The sequence below is a fragment of the Mauremys mutica genome, chromosome 5 (assembly GCF_020497125.1).
Source record: "Mauremys mutica isolate MM-2020 ecotype Southern chromosome 5, ASM2049712v1, whole genome shotgun sequence".
NCBI lineage: Eukaryota > Metazoa > Chordata > Testudines > Geoemydidae > Mauremys > Mauremys mutica.
This window is the reverse complement of record NC_059076.1, coordinates 38,855,174-38,871,701: the sequence shown is the minus strand read 5'-3', so window position 1 is coordinate 38,871,701 and position 16,528 is coordinate 38,855,174. Positions and strand designations below refer to the sequence as shown.

The 16,528-nt window shown below is 43.2% G+C and overlaps 1 protein-coding gene across 3 annotated transcripts in view; it reads right to left on the bottom strand.

Moving 5' to 3' along the window:
- Nucleotides 1–16,528, bottom strand: part of EMCN (endomucin) — a 187,676-nt gene that overhangs the window by 128,180 nt on the left and 42,968 nt on the right. The window contains exons 1-2 of one of the 3 annotated variants that reach the window (XM_045019570.1): nt 13,072–13,107; nt 9,820–9,899 (exon numbers count right to left, since the gene is read on the bottom strand). Coding sequence is in view for 2 of the 3 variants with exons in the window: in XM_045019565.1 (XP_044875500.1) it covers nt 14,704–14,755 (52 nt within the window). In the remaining variant the exon portion in view is untranslated. Of the gene's footprint in view, nt 1–9,819; nt 9,900–13,071; nt 13,108–14,703; nt 14,934–16,528 lie in introns of those variants that run through there. The other 2 variants (XM_045019565.1, XM_045019563.1) reach the window with 2 other exon arrangements.

Below are 16,528 nucleotides of genomic sequence, written 5' to 3'. Positions count from 1 at the left end.
AAAAGTGGCTGTCTAGAAGCACTCATATCATTCAGTTGGGAGTGATTTTGCATGCTAGAGGCTGTGTGTGAACAGGCCAGGAGTGGGTGTTCTCACAGCTAAGAAGTGTGAAAGGCACCCCAAGTTGGAGGATTGAGAGGACACAGCTGTTCATCTGTCCAGATTGTACCTTGGGGAATGTCACAATAGTAGAAGGATGTATGGCTTTGAAACAGCTCATCTTAAAGAGCAATTCAACATTGCAGCAAGGAAAACTTGAACAGGTTTGCATGGGAAGACATTATAAAACCACGAAGCCACTGTCCATAAGACATTATACATGGAGCTTTTGCTCCTGCAATAATTGCTGGCAGCTTTTCTGAGCTTCTAGAACTGCATATCTCTTGCTAGGCAGAGAAGTCAGGGAAACCACTGTGAAGACAGATGGGAAGGCTGTAGGCAGTAAAACTTCAGTGAATCACTGATTTTTCCCCCCCTTTCATCCTGCTGATCACTGCTTAAAATATTGTTAGGTGGATTCTGGTTTGGGTACTGTACTCTTTTAAAACCTGAATATAGGACAAAACCTCCAGTCAATTCCCTGTGCTTGGCAAGTAAGCAAATAAATACACAGACAGAGATAGGAAAAAAAATAGCAATGGAGACAGCCTATTTTGAAATGGATAATTATTATTAGTTATAATTTCTATTACAGTAGTGCCTAGGGATCCCCATTGTGATCGGGCCCCACTGTGTTAGGTACTGTACAAACAGTCCCTACCCAAAGAGCTTACAATCTAATAGGGAAATTATCTATTATACCCATTTTATAGATTTGGAACTGAGGCACAAGACATTTAGGCCCTGATCCTGCAAGATACAACATATGAGCAGACCTTGTCATTTGGGCCCTGCACAAGCGCAGGGGTCAGCCCAAACATTGTAATTTGCAAAATTAGGCCCACAGTCATGCAGGGAGCCTGCAGTAGAGCTGTGCACCAATCTCAGCTCTCCTGCGGACCAGCCAGAGTCTTTACAAGACCAACTTATACAGACCATATAGATTAAGTTTATATATAGAAAAAGGTTCAAGGAATCCACCTGAATAGGTGATGGGTGAACATCTCTTATTTTCTTGTGTATTAAAAGAAGAAGAGGTCAAAAGGAATTTGTTTGATTGACAATTGATTTTACAATACCCAAAAATAGGATAAACAATTGTAATTACATGAAATATTCAACCTCTAATACTATCAAATGCTGCTAGTTAATAAATGTGACACAGACTGTTGTGAAATGAGGTGATGATACATATCCTCCATATCATCTACCCTGTGCTGGTGAATGTCAGGTTAGAGGGGAACTAAAGGTAGCACTGAACCCAGCTCCCTGGTATCAGGGTTGGCTGGCACTGTCCCAGTTCTCGGAGTAACCTAATGGCTGCTCTATCTTATGCTAGTTGCCAATAGTCTCAATAGGCCAGTTGAGCTGCTAGGGATCAGCTGGATGCAGCAGTGTCCAAGCCACTTCCTCTGCCCTAAGTCATACCCCTGCGCCACTGGAGGAATCCCCAGAATGGCCATAACGGCCAGATTTAGGTCTGTTTTGAATTAGTGAAATTGCACAAATCAGTTTCAACCAAACCATCTTCCCCTGTGTACACCATGAGTAGTGCTACGTGCCAATAAAAACTATTTAATATTAGGGTGTGTGTGTGTGCGCGCGCGCACAGACAAACGGAGAGAGTGCACAGCATTGAGTGCACAGAATTGTTGTCAGTCTCAGCAGACAGACCAAGGATTGAATGGCCCTGGAACTGAATCACCATCTCTTGCATAGAAGGCATACCTCCAGAGAAGTGTTGATGCAGTTTCTGTGCTACCATTATGCTAAATACTGAGGTATTTACTTAGTTTTTATTCAATCATTCCTCAGACAAGCTTCCATGGACTTGACTGAGTTTTTCCAGAGTGAAAGCAGCAAAGAGTCCTGTGGCATCTTATAGACTAACAGACTTTTAGGAGCATGAGCTTTCATGGGTGAATACCTACTTCGTCGGATGCATATAGTGGAAATCTCCAGGGGCAGGTATATATGTGCAAGCAAGAAGCAGGCTAGAGATAACGAGGTTAGTTCAATCAGGGAGCATGAGGCCCTCTTCTAGCAGCTGAGGTGTGAAAACCAAGGGAGGAGAAACTGGTTTTTCCAGAGTAAGAGCTCAGTTAAACACTGAGTAAACCCCTCCAGTTTGGCACAGACTTTTAAAAAGAATGGTGTTTGAGATATTTTGTAAAGGTTGGCTGGGTAGAACAGGGAAGGCCATACACTACCACTGCTTGTGTTATCTGTGGTCTCTGTATTAGATCCTTCAGTCTCTGTTTCTATCTATCCAGCACCTTTCATAAGCAGTCAGATTCACTTTAAAGGAAAATATTAAGTCAAGTAATAGGAGCTGAATTAGGCCAAGGCTGAGCACTTTTGAAAGCCTCACATTAAGGGTAAGTCCGGACTACCGGCCGTATTGGCGTGTAGCGATCAATTTATCGGGGATCGATATATCGTGTCTCATCTAAACGGGATATATCAATCCCCCGAACGCGCTCCCGTCGACTCCGGAACTCCACCGGAGCGAGCGGCGGTAGCGGAGTTGACAGGGGAGCCGCGGATGTCGATCCCGTGCCGTGAGGATGGGAGCCAAGTCGGAATAAGATACTTCGACTTCAGCTACGGTATTCCCGTAGCTGAAGTTGCGTATCTTACATCGACCCCCCACCAGTGTAGACCAGGCCTAAGGGTATGTCTACACTGCAATTAGACACCCGCAACTGGCCCATGCCAGCTAGCTCAGGCTCACAGGGCTCTGGCTGCGGGGTTGTTTAATTGCAGTGTAGACGTTCCACCTTGAGCCCTGGGACCATTCCAACCCACAGTGTCCTAGAGCCCGGGCATCTACATCACAATTAAACAGTCCCACACCCTGAGCCCTGCTGTAGCCTGATCTATAGATTATGAATAAAAATTCTCAGTTATCACTTTGAGGTGACAGTTTCTTGTCCCAAGATCAGGCCCAATATTATTAAAATTAGTATGTAGTTGGGAACCCCAGCATGCACAGATGTACACTCACACTATAGGAACTGTTTTATATTTACAAATAATTTATTAATACATTTAGTAAAGTCACACACACACTAACTGACTAAGGTAGATAGAGATAATACAGAAAGTACATCAGAACATCCATACTCTCACCATCCCCTGCAGAACAGCCTGAAATGTTATCCATTATCTTACTTATCACCACCATTTTCTTCATCTTCCCCAGTGGCTATCATTCTGGCTCCTCCCAAGGGTTACATCTCTCTCCCCTAGTTCCCTGGGATGCCACTTTTGTAACACGTGACACTATTGAATTTCCATTAGACATGGTAACGTCAGAGATATCTCCCCTCTTCCTTATTTGTATTTCCGCCCCTTATCAATGTTAAGGTGTCCTTTTTCTATAGGTTAGTGTATTTATGATTTTAGCCCATTATCCTATATGCCAATCTGTTGCCATGGCACTCTTGCAGTCGGATGTCTCATCCAAAACCTTCCAGAAACTGGTGTCAATTCATGTTCTGTGGTTGGCTGATGTCATTATGGACAAAATTCCCCGCTACCCTCTACCTCCAGTTACCCAAAACTTAAGAGTTACCTAAGTTTATCTATGAGAAAGTTCTGAGGCCTCAAGCCTCATGCTAACCACTGAAGTCAATAACTTACAGGACACAAGACTGTAGATTCCTTGCATTACTGCTGAATATAATAAAGTGGACTATAAGGCAAAGCAGTGAATATAATAGAGGTAAGCTGGCCCACTGGGCTACACTGCAAGCCTAAATTAACTGGCATGGGCCAGCCATGGGTTTTTAATTCTAGTGTCGACATAACTAAATGATCCTAAGACTCTTAGGGTATGCCCCTAAGTTTAAATTGCACCACAGTTCCAAGTTAGAAAGGAAACCTCCAGAAGTGGAACATCTACCACAGAGGGGCTGATCCTACACCCACTGATTTCAATGGGAGCACAGTTAGGCCTTGTATACGCTATAGGGGAATGTCAAGGTTTCCTCCCCCACTCTGAACTTTAGGGTACAGATGTGGGGACCTGCATGGACCCTTCTAAGCTTAATTCCTAGCTTAGATCTGGTAACACTGCCACCAGCCAGAGATCAGTGTCTGGCACACTTTCTGTTTCCCCAAAACCTTCCCTGGGGAAACACAGATCCAAACTCCTTGGATCTTAAAACAAAGAGGAATTAACCATCCCCCTCCTTTTTTCCCCCCACCAATCCCTGGTGAGTTCAGACCCAATCCCCTTGGGTCTTAAAACAAGGAAAAATCAATCAGGTTCTTAAAAAGAAAGCTTTTAATTAAAGAAAGAAAAAGGTAAAAATTATCTCTGTAAAATCAGGATGGAAATTACTTTACAGGGTACTCAGATTCATAGAGACCAGAGGGACCCCGCCCCCGCCTTAGATTCAAAGTTACAGCAAACAGAGGTAAAAATCCTTCCAGCAAAAGAAACATTTACAGGTTGAGAAAACAAACATAAGACTAATCCGCCTTGCCTAGCTAGTTACTTACAAGTTTTAAACATGAGAGACTGATTCAGAAAGATTTGGAGAGCCTGGATTGATGTCCCATCCCTCTCAGTCCCGAGAGCGAACAACAAACAAAACAAAGAGCACAAAACAAAAACTTCTCTCCACGAAGATTTGAAAGTATCTTGTCCCCCTATTGGTCCTCTGGTCAGGTGTCAGCCAGGTTTACTGAGCTTCTTAATCCTTTACAGGTAAAAGAGACATTAACCCTTAACTATCTGTATATGACAGGGAAATTCGATCTAAGCTATGCAATTTGAGTTATGTGGATAGCATAACTCAAAATTGACATAGCTTAGACCGACTTACCATGGAGTCCACACTACACAATGCCAACAAGACTCGCATCGACTCCCTCTACGCTTCTCGATCCAGTGGAGTACAGGAGTCGATGGGAGAGCAATCTGCGGGTGATTTAGTGGGTCTTCACTAGACCCGCTAAATCGACCACTGATGCATCAATCCCCCAGTAAATATAGACAAGTCCTCAGACCCTTAGTTAGATGATCTCCTTTGTACTTCTAACCTCAGAATTCCTGTTCTGGAGCTACATGGCACAGCAACTCTGAAGGGTGAATAGGTGGACTGTAAACAACCATCTCTGCTTCCATGTTTACTTAAGCATGTTATATTTGGCAGCACGTTTCCAGTAGCTGAAGACTCATTTCCTGATATCAGCATGCAATCTGGCAGTTAATGCAGATTTCCCAGTGAAAGTCATGGCATGGCTTGAGCACAACATATTAAAGATCTGAAGTATTAAAATAGGTTTCAGAGTAGCAGCCGTGTTAGTCTGTATCCGCAAAAAGAACAGGAGTACTTGTGTCACCTTACAGACTAACAAATTTATTTCAGCATAAGCTTTCGTGAGCTACAGTTCACTTCTTCGTATGCATAGAATGGAACACACAGACAGGAGATATTTATACATACAGATAATATAAAAAGGTGGAAGTATGCACACCAACAGGAAGAGTCTAATCAATTGAGATGAGTTATCATCAGCAGGAGAAAAAAAACTTTTGAAGTGATAATTGAGATGATCCATAGAAGGTGTGAGGAGAACTTAACATAGGGAAATAGATTCAATTAGTGTAATGACCCAACCATTCCCAGTCTCTGTTTAAACCTAAGTTAATTGTATCTAATTTGCATATTAATTTGAGTTCAGCAGTCTCTCTTTGGAGTCTGTTTTTGAAGTTTTTTTGTTGCAAAATTGCCACCTTCAAGTCTGTCACTGAGTGGTTAGAGAGGTTGAAGTGTTCTCCCACTGGTTTTTGAATGTTATGATTCCTGATGTCAGATTTGTGTCCATTTATTCTTTTGCGAAGAGACTGTCCGGTTTGGCCATGTACAATCTATTTCTCTATGTTAAGCTCTCCTATAACACATACTGTTTCATCAAGAAATGCCACTGCCTTATTTTAATCTATTCACTTAATGCAAATTTAAGAACTTTCACTCACAAAAACATCTCTCTAGCTTACACAAACAAATGTGTGCAACTTCCTTTGGGAAGCTATCATTTTAATTTGTTTTTAAAGGAAGTCTTCTTTTCTCATGGCAGATCAGATAAAAACAACTGCCTTTGATTACACTGCTCTACAGCCAAAATGCTTCTGAAATAAATGTAGTCAAACTTTACTAATTCTGGGTCACTGAGAACGAAAATGATGCTTAAAATTGTTGATTGGCTCTAGTTTTCAAGATATGCTATTGGGTCAATATATACGACCCTTGACTTGGGAATAGCGGAGGATAAGTGAGTTATGAAGGGAAGGGATCTCAATTTAAACCAGAAATGACTAAAATACATCTTTGACTGGATCTATGAATAAATCTATGACTGGGTTTGGACAGTACTTGCTTTTTAGGGAAAACAATGCATGATGCAATCTGAAGCTGGTATTGCGTCATACATGATATGAATTGCATCATGTTATTCCTAGAAGTCATGGATGATGCAATCATAACGTAGCTTACATCACTCTGCTGAACAAATTGCCCTATATCAGCTCTAGAAATCATACAGTGTCATGCTCTCTTATTTGTCAGTGTTTGATTTTGCAAAGGGACACATTTCTGTTTAGCCAAAGTGAGCAGAGATGCCTCGTACTTGTGTGAACAGTGCAGATAACTTCTGCTATGTTTGTGGTGAAGTGACTTTTGCATCACAAAAGCGCAGTATAACCACTATGGTTAAGAAAGCCTATCACCTTTATTTTGGCTGCAAAATTGGAGATCAGGACAAGAGGTGGGCCCCACACATATGCTGCAACACTTGTGCAACAAATCTTTGCCAGTGGTTGAACAGGAAAAGGAAATCTATGCCTTTTGCAGTGCCAATGATTTGGAGAGAGCCAACAGATCATACCAGCAATTGTTACTTCTGCATGGTGCCTCCAGTTGGGAAAGGTGTGTCAAAGAAGAAAAAGTGGACTGTGCATTATCCAAACATTCCATCAGCTATACGCCCAGTACCCCACGGAGAAGGACTGCCGGTTCCTGATGCACCAGAATCATTCTCACTTGAGTCACACGAGGAAGAGGATGAAACTTCTGGTCCTGAACCATCAATGTCACAGGACCCACATTTTCTCCCATCCTCCTTCTCTGAACCACACCTCATAACACAAGGTGAACTGAATGACCTTGTCAGGGATTTGGAACTACCCAAGAGTAAGGCAGAGCCGTTGGGCTCCAGACTACAGCAGTGGAATCTTCTGGCAGGTGATGTTAGGGTTTCCATGTTCCGTGACTGTCAAAAGGATCTTGTCCCATTCTTCTTCATGGAAGGTGATCTTGTAGCCTGCAACAACATCGATGGTGTGATGGCAGCCCTCAACATCGTTCACGATCCAGATGAGTGGAGACTGTTCATTGATTCATCGAAGACGAGTCTTAAAGCTGTTTTACTGCATAATGGCAATGTTTTGCCATCAATTCCAGTTGGTCATGCAGTCCATATGAAGGAAACCTATGACAACATGAAACAACTTTTGAGGTGCATAAACTATGACCAACATCAGTGGCAGCTTTGTGGCAATTTGAAGGTTGTTGCTCTCCTGCTTGGTCTGCAGACTGGATACACAAGGTACTGCTGTTTTCTCTGCGAATGGGATAGTCGTGCAAGAGATTCCCACTACATCAAGAAAGATTGGCCACTCCAACAGTCATTGGAGCCTGGGAGGAAAAGTGTTCAGCATCCACCACTTGTTGAATCAAGGAAGATTTTGTTACCAGCCTTACACATCAAGCTGGGTCTGATGAAGAACTTTGTCAAGGCCATTGACAAAACACAAGCAGCTTTCAAGTACCTCCATGGAAAATTTCCAAGGTTAAGTGAAGCCAAGATAAAGGAAGGTGTCTTTGTTGGTCCTCAGATTCGTGAACTTCTTCGAGATGATGCATTTGACCATGCACTGCGTGGCAAGGAAAAGACGGCATGGAAAGCCTTCCGCCTTAGTTAGTGGCAATAAATTTTCTCGGAAACAACAAGGCAGACAACTACAGGTTGTTGGTGGAAAACCTCCTCAAGGCATACAAAAGCCTTGGTTGCAACATGTCACTAAAGATACATTTTTTGCACTCTCATCTAGATTTTTTTCCACCGAACTGCGGAGCAGTGAGCGACAAGCACGGCGAGCGATTTCACCAGGACATTGCAGCAATGGAGAAACGCTATCAGGGCAAATGGAGCCCATCCATGCTTGCAGACTATTGCTGGACAGTGACAAGAGATGCTCCATTTAATGAATACAAGAGACAAGCCAAGAAGCGCCGAGTAGACACTGAATAGGACTAAGCTATGTACATAATAGTTTTTTGCCTTTTGTTTCATAATAAATTTTAGTTAGATAACCCTTTTACTGATTTTTAAAAAGTGTTACATAAACAGGACAGGTGAAATATTATCATGTAAAGCAACCATAAACACATGAAAAGACCTAGGTTTACAATTTATGATTAAAACTCTACTATCTACACAATATACATAGACATAAAATGTAAAAACTTAAATATCTTAGAAACAGTAGCCAATCAGTTGTTTTAATTGTCATATTTGAATTCAGCACATCAAAATACATAATAAATAGCACATTTTATCTCTGAAGAAGACGACTTCTCAAAAATTGTAGACCAGTGTTATCTATCTGAAAGTTATGTCACCCTTATATTATTAGCGTCTCTACTCAGTGGATGTAAGTTCTGCTGCCACGATCCACAAAATAAAAGCAACACCAGTGGCTCACCGGTAGACCCCAGATTGCAGCAATTATTCTTAGTAGCTAGCTAAACAAACAAACAAAAAACATGCCAGTAAATTGTAAGGAAATAGACACTGAAGTCAGGAAAGAATGAGCCCATCCATTGCTACTGAAGAAAATCAGTCATGAATATGACCACATATTACTATGTTCCAGAGGAATCTATCTAGATGCCAATATGGCCCTCATCACCAGAGTATCTGAATGCCACGCAGTTATAAGGATAAATTAATTTATCCTTATCACAACTCCAGTGAGGAAGTGAGGCACACGGACAGAGTAAATGACTTGACCAAGGTCACACAGGGTCTCTGTGGTTGAGACAGAAATCAAACCTATGTCTGTTGAGCCGCAGGCCAGTGTCCTATCCATTAGACCACTATGACCCCTCCTCCCCCACCAAAAAAATCCCTCCCCCAAAAGTCTGAAAATCTGCAATAGGAAAACATTTCTTCCGTACCACTAATTTGGTGTGGAGTTCAGCCCTGTGAGTATGAGCAAAAAGATAAATCACCCATGCTTATGTTTATTACCGTATATACTCTAAATATTCCTACTACATACCCAAGTAATTTCCCTTAGAATCTCAGCGCCTCTCAGAGCAGCCAGTTCCAAAATCTTGAGTATTCTATGTACTGTATGTCTTCTAGTCATCATAAAAATCATGAGGCATGTGACAACCACATTTTTACAGGGATCAGAATGCCCTGCTAAGCAGCTGCACATTTGCCCAGTTGGACAATGCTTGGCATGTGATCCAGAGCCAGTGCTGACCGTGTGAGAACATCAGTCTGGCTCTACTTATCTTTTCTAGTCCAGTTTCAGCATAGGCAGAGCTCAAGTCACGCCTCCAGTTCTCTCCTTTAGACATCTTCTAGCCACCTGAGCCACTAGGCGGACTACCCTCTCTTAGAAGGCCCACCTACCTTCATTCCTTAGTTCTTGATCCTCTTCTCATGGAGGAAAGAAAGGAAAGAAATCTTATAGTGGTTTCTCTTCCTGTGGTCTGCAATATAAGAAAGCGAAGAATCATCCCTGGCATGGCCTTCCTGTCCTAAATAGCTCTCCCAGTCTGATAAATTCTGCCCTCCTCTCCCCAAATCAGAGCCACCCCACAAAAACCAGTCTTTTTCTAACACCACATACATCTGACATGAGAACCATCTTTCATCCACCTCCCCATGATGGTCTGGATACCCTGCACTACCTATTCTGTACTGTATCCCAGGATTGTAAAAGCCTAGAGATCAGCTTGCTCCATGTCAACTCTGAACACACCAACTGCAGGATCCACTATGGTCTCATCCACAAATATACCTTACACACCATTGCAAAATGGGACCAAATAATCCCTGTGCCTGATATAGGCCAGAAGCACGTAGAGACCACAACAATGCATGTATATTGTAGACCAAAAGGTCCTGCTGCTATAACTCAAATCCACACAGAGAAGGAAAAAGATGCAATGATTACCTTCTATAGCTGACTGTTCTCATTTTGCACATCATGTAAGGCTTTCACTTGGAATAACTTTTTGAACAATTACAATTGAGGTGAAAATATATTTTCATGGCCCTAGTGTACATGAAATGTTTACGATCCTTTGAATGTAAGCAAGTTCCTTCATTTGCTGATTATCTCCATGAGTTCTGTGTCACAGGATATTTTTCTTTCACATTCTGTCTGGATTAGGACTGAGCCATTAAGTTTGGATCCTGCTCTGAAGTCACTCAAGTTTCAGGCTTGTTCAGATATAGGGTTCTGGCTTCAGTCTCACTCTAGTATGGACCAATCTGTTCCAGTGAGCCAGTGCCAGGGCTTTACAAACACTGCTATGGATGACCTCTTGAGAGCCAGAAGAGAAATGTGAAGGATTTTCTCATTTACTAGCCAGTATTTTATAGGAACTAAGAACTGCCATGCTGGGTCGGACCAGCATCTCCATCTAACCCAGTATCCTGTTTCCAGCAGTGACCAGTACCAGAGTTTCAGGAAGAGTGTACATAACAGAGCAGTTGGAGTGATCCACCCCTGTCATCCTCTCCTAGCTTCTGGCTGTCAGAGATTTAGGGTCCCCTCCCGCCCCAAGCATTGGGTTTCAGCCCTGGCCATCTTGGCTAATAGCCACTGATGGACCTATCCTCTAAGCACTCATCTAGTTCTTTTTTAACCCAATTATACTTTTGGTCTTCACAACGTTCCACAGCAATGAGTTCCACAGGTTAATTGTGCGTTATATGGAAACAGTACTTCCTCTTGTTTGTATTAAAGCTGCTGTCTATTAATTTCATCAGGTGACCCCTGGTTTTTGTATTGTTAGGAAATGGTGAACAGCACTTCTCTATTTGCTTTTCCCACACATTCATGATGTTATAGACCTCTTTTATATCCCCCTTAGTCATCTCTTTTCCAAGCTGAACAGCCCTAATCTTTTTAGTCTCTCCACATATGAAAGCCATTCCTTACCCATGATCATCTTTGCTGCCCTTCTCTGAATCTTTTACAATTCCACTATATCTTTTTTGAGATCGGGCAATCAAGACACAGTATTCAAGATGTGGGAACAGCATAGATTTACATAGTAGGGTGACCAGATGACAAACATGAAATATCAGGACGCCGGGGGGGGGGGGGGGGGAGCAAAAAAAAAAAAAAAAGCCAGAGCGCCCCCCGCCACCAGGCGGCAGTGGCACAGCCCCGTCTCCACCCAACTCTCAGCTCTGACCCCCAATACACTCCCAGCTCCCCCATCCCCTCGCTCCTGGGCCCCGAGCTGTGCAGCCGAGCCACGCTCCGGACCCCTCTTGCAGCTCCCGGCCCAGCCGCTCCCGGGCTTCATTGCACCAGCCCCACAGCAGAGGCTGCTCCACTGTGCCCCGCCCGGGACACTCGCCCCGGGCAGCCCCGCTCCGGCTGCAGGGAACTCGGGGACCCCCCCCCGGGCAGGGGGCGAACCAGGCAGCCGGGCCCGGCCCCTCCTGGCAGGAGCGTGTCCGCCCCACGCATGTCTCCGCCCCCCACCCAGGCCCTGCCTGCTCCGCACTGCCCTGCAGGCTGCAGGGCTGGAGCAGCCTCCGTGCTGCGCTCCCAGCCCCGGCCATGGCCCGTGTGCAAACCTGGGAGGGAGGAGGAATGCTGCGTGCTTGGGGAAGAGGCGGGGCCAGGGCGGGGAGTTGGGGAGGGATCCAATGGGGGAAGGAGGGGGATGGTCGGGGGAAGTGGGGGGTGAAAGCCCCTCCGGGCTCTGTCTATGCACCGGAGCGGAGGGCAAAATTGCTTGTTTGTCCAGTGTCCCGACCGAACATCGGTCGGGACGCGGGACAAACAAGCAAATATCGGGACAGTCCCGATAAAATCGGGACGTCTGGTCACCCTATTTACATAGCGACATAATTTTTGTCTTGTTTTCTATCCCTTTCCCATTCCTAACATTCTGTTACCTTTTTGACTGCCACTGCACATTGAGCTAAAGTTTTCACAGAACTACCCACAGTAACTCCAAGCTCTAAGTTTAAAGAATTCTTTCTCAGGTGTCTAGGGGTGGGTCTTGTGGACATGCTCAGGGTTCAACTGACTGTCATATTTGGGGTCAGGAAGGAATTTTCCCCCAGCTCAGACTGGCAGAGACCATTGGGTTTTTTTTACTTCTCTGCAGCATGGGCATGAGTCACTTGCTGGTTTAAGCTTGAGTAAATGGTGGATACTCTGTAATTTGAAGTCTTTAAATCATGATTCAGTAAATCAGCCAGAGGTTACAGGTCTATTATAGAAGGGGGTGGGTGAGTTTCTGGCCTTACAGTGTGAGTCTATGATCATTCTGTTCTTTACTATAGTTTCTACCAGTTTGCCCAGTACTGAAGTTAGATGCACTGATCTGTAAGTGCCAGGATCACCTATGGAGCTCTTTCTAAAAATTGGCATTACATTATAGTCAAACTTTTCAGAGTAGCAGGGGAAACAGACAACACGTGTCACATTAATGATGCTCCAGAGCTTCATCCATTCATACCAGCTGAAGATCTGGTGTATGTCTACCTGATCAAAGCATATCACTGCAGCAGATTACAGAAAAGGGAAGGCACTGCATGAGTGTAAGTACTTGCACATTGCCCCATTTAAAAAAAAGTGTTCCCGTGCAGAAACATTTACGGAATTACAAAATTTCCTGTATTACCCACATGTACATATATCATTTAATCTTTATATTGCCATAGTGCCTAGAAGCCTCACTTGTGGACCAGGTCCCCCTTGTGCTGGGTGCTGTACAAACAGAACAAAAAAGATTTTAAACTCTTTGGGATGGGGCTAAGCATAACACAAGAGACAATGGATAGATACAGACAAGGGAGCACAGGAAACTTTAGATATCTGAATATACATATGCAGGTTTGAAGCTTTAGCACTTAGCTCAGCCGCAGGGAACAACAACAGCACAAACTGAGAACAATAGTATCGGTTACACAGAGGTCACCAAGATACAATATAGGATATCTCTCAGGAATAAGCGCCATTCACAGTTATTGTTTAGAAGTCATTGTCTTATGGCTACAGCAGTGACTTCTGATAAATGTATTATTGTTTTCTGCAAGATCCTTCTCTGAAGAAAACAAGAGATTATTATGTTAATTCCCTCTGATTTTCTAAAGACAAATCCTATACTGATTCCTATTACCACAGAACCTCCTGCTGCCAGGGAGTCGGAGTATGAAATGTGAGTTTAAAATATTTGAGTCTTGGACACAGGCGTGGGATCAAGATCAGGGATTCTGCACCTGTACTGCCCCGCATAAGTAAGGAGGCAGAGAGGGAATGAGAGAAGGCAGAACCCATGTGCCACCCAACAGAGCTAGATGAATGGTTTAATGGGAGGGGAGTATACTGGATCTGATAATAGGATGTTCTAACCACTAGATGATGACTTGGCAAGCCAGCTACCAGTTTGGGGATTTTCACCCACTACAATTTATAAACCAGGGTAAGCTATGATCCTAACACAAATGTATAGTATTTCTCTTCTCAGTTAACTAACTCCCTCCAACAGTATTTTAAAGTGGATAAAGTAATGCAGCTCTGACCATGTTTCATATTTCACACAGTGTGCACTAGATGGTGCTAGTACTTAGCAGAGATTACAATAAAGTTAGTCTCTACCTCTATACAGCAGTTGGCCTGACAAGGTGATATTTGCAACTCACTGGGGATTTCTGAAGAATTTAAGCTGTTATTTAAAAACTGAAAGTTGTGGTCTCACATCGTTATTTGATGCAGTGATTTCTCCTTCAGTCTGCACAGAGCCATCACTGATAGCTGTATTATAAATGGCTACTACAGTACACTCCCATTTATTCAAGTGGTCTGGGGAACATCAGAAATGTTTGGATAATGAATCATTTGGATAAACAGACATGCTAATTGGAGCTGCAGTTTCACTAATACAGAAACTTACTGAAGAAAAAATTAGGTCTCCATGACATCAGGTAACTATTCAGACCTACTATACAAATACAAAGCTGTTGATTGACACTCAACAGGTGCCAAGAGGCTAATCAAGAAGCTATTAGTGAATGATTAACCAACATAGGGTTACCTGGGAGATGCACTGTGGATTCAGATAACTAGGATTTTTGAAGAAAAGGGAATTAGGATAAATGGGGTGTACTGTATTAATCTCAGTAGGATGCTAACTCTGAAGGTTATTGATCATCATTTAAACTATTACTATTTTAATTGCTGATCACTTTAGCAGGACTATTTAGCTAAATTCATATTCGAAGTGGTTGGATTTCACAGAAGATAAAACATAAAAATACCTGTGAGGTCTCTGATTAAATCCTTTGGTTCTCTGGCTACTCCTGGCTTCATTGTGTCTTTGGAGAATTATGGTACCTAGTAGAATGAAGTGTAGAGAGTGGGGAACAGAGAGGAAGAAAGAGCATAGCACTATAGGAGCTGAGGAGTTCTAGATAGATCAGCAGTAGCTAGTGGAAGCCTCATTCAGTGGCTAATTCTGCCAGACTCAGTGAAGACTCCTCCCTCTCCCTCAAACTCTTTGCAAGTCTGAAGCTATTTCTGGCAGCTGAAAGTTATATTCGGGTGCTTAAAATATTAAATTTGGTGCAGCAGGGGAAAGTGAGTGCCTGTGGTTGACAGATAATGGGAACTAGAGAAGTGAGGCTTTTCCTTGCAACTGCAAAAGCAATCAGAGGAGACAGTACCTTGTGCTTGCAGCTGCAAGTTTCTTCTGTGCACCCACTTCAATCAAATGGCCTTTCCCACTTTGACTTTCCAACACATAAGCTCAAGAAATACACGGCTAACAGTTGTCCCTATGCTAAAGCGATCAAGAAGGTGGAAACATTGTTTGATCAGTGGCACAGAAACTTTCAAAGGACCAAAAAAAATTTTTTTTTAAATTGTTTAACAGCTGAACCTGAGGAAGTAGAGACCAAGTTCAGCTACATTTGAGTGACTTAAAGGGCTCTAATTCAAGTTTGGTGAAGGAAATTCACTGAACAGCTATAAATGCCTGCCAAGGGATAGAGATCCAGATTCACTGCTGCTGTTTGTGCAGGCCTCTTTGAAATTAATTCTTTGGTGAGCAGAACTTTTCCATTACAAATCAAAACAACACAATCACCTAATAGACATGCATTCCACTCTGTGTGTGTGGCCTCCACACAGAGGCGCCTGACCCACATTCCATTCCAATTAATGGAGAGATTCCCATTGGCTTCAGCGGGCTTTGGATCAAGCCCAAGAGCAACAGTGGGCAAGTAATCTGCAGGGAGTACAGGCCCATTGTGGGGCTCTGGAGGACTGCCCATCACAACATTTGAAGCTGTCTGAAGTTCAGGGGTGGAGAAAGCATGGAGCTCAGTGGGAGCTGTGAAGCACATGAACGCTAGAGGTTGGGAGCACTGGGGGTAGCAAATACCTGTTGCATTTTTCAAAAAAGAAAACATGGGTCAAGTAGAATGCCCAAAGAGAAGGGGTGCAGAAAAATGGCATTGCTCACAGCTGGGAAGAGTTCTACATGGCTTTCTGATGGTTTTTAATGACAAGCCCAAATCACCATTTGATTGTAGCTTCACATTTTTTTTTAAACAAACAAACAAACACACAAACACACACACACGCTTTACACAAAGTCACTTACAAGGAAAAAAGAAACCTCCCTCTTCCATGTTTTCTTTCCCTTTTCTCTTCCATTAATTTCCTCTGTTGTTTTTCCTCTTCCCCACACTTGCTTTCCATGTGTCAGTCCTTTTTCCATATCTTATTTGATTTGTTTTCCTCTAAGCCCCTTCTTCTTCACAATCTGTTTTTCAAAATCTTTTATTTCCCCCCTCCCGCCTTCTCTCCCCAAACTCTCTGTCTCACAGTGGCCACTTTTCCCCCTTTCCCTTAAGAAGACCCAAACCGCTCCCCCATACATCCTCTGTTGTAACATACTGACTTTCCATTTATGAGCAAATAAAACTGTCCTCTTTGGGGTGACCCACAATACTGAGACGATAAGCAATCTGTTGTTTAGCAGCAATGGGAGTTTTTCTTTAATGCAAGTTGGGGATGCCTGTGTTTTGAAGAACCGAGGTTCTAGTGCAGTTGTGTGCACACGAGTGTGAGAGAGATTTA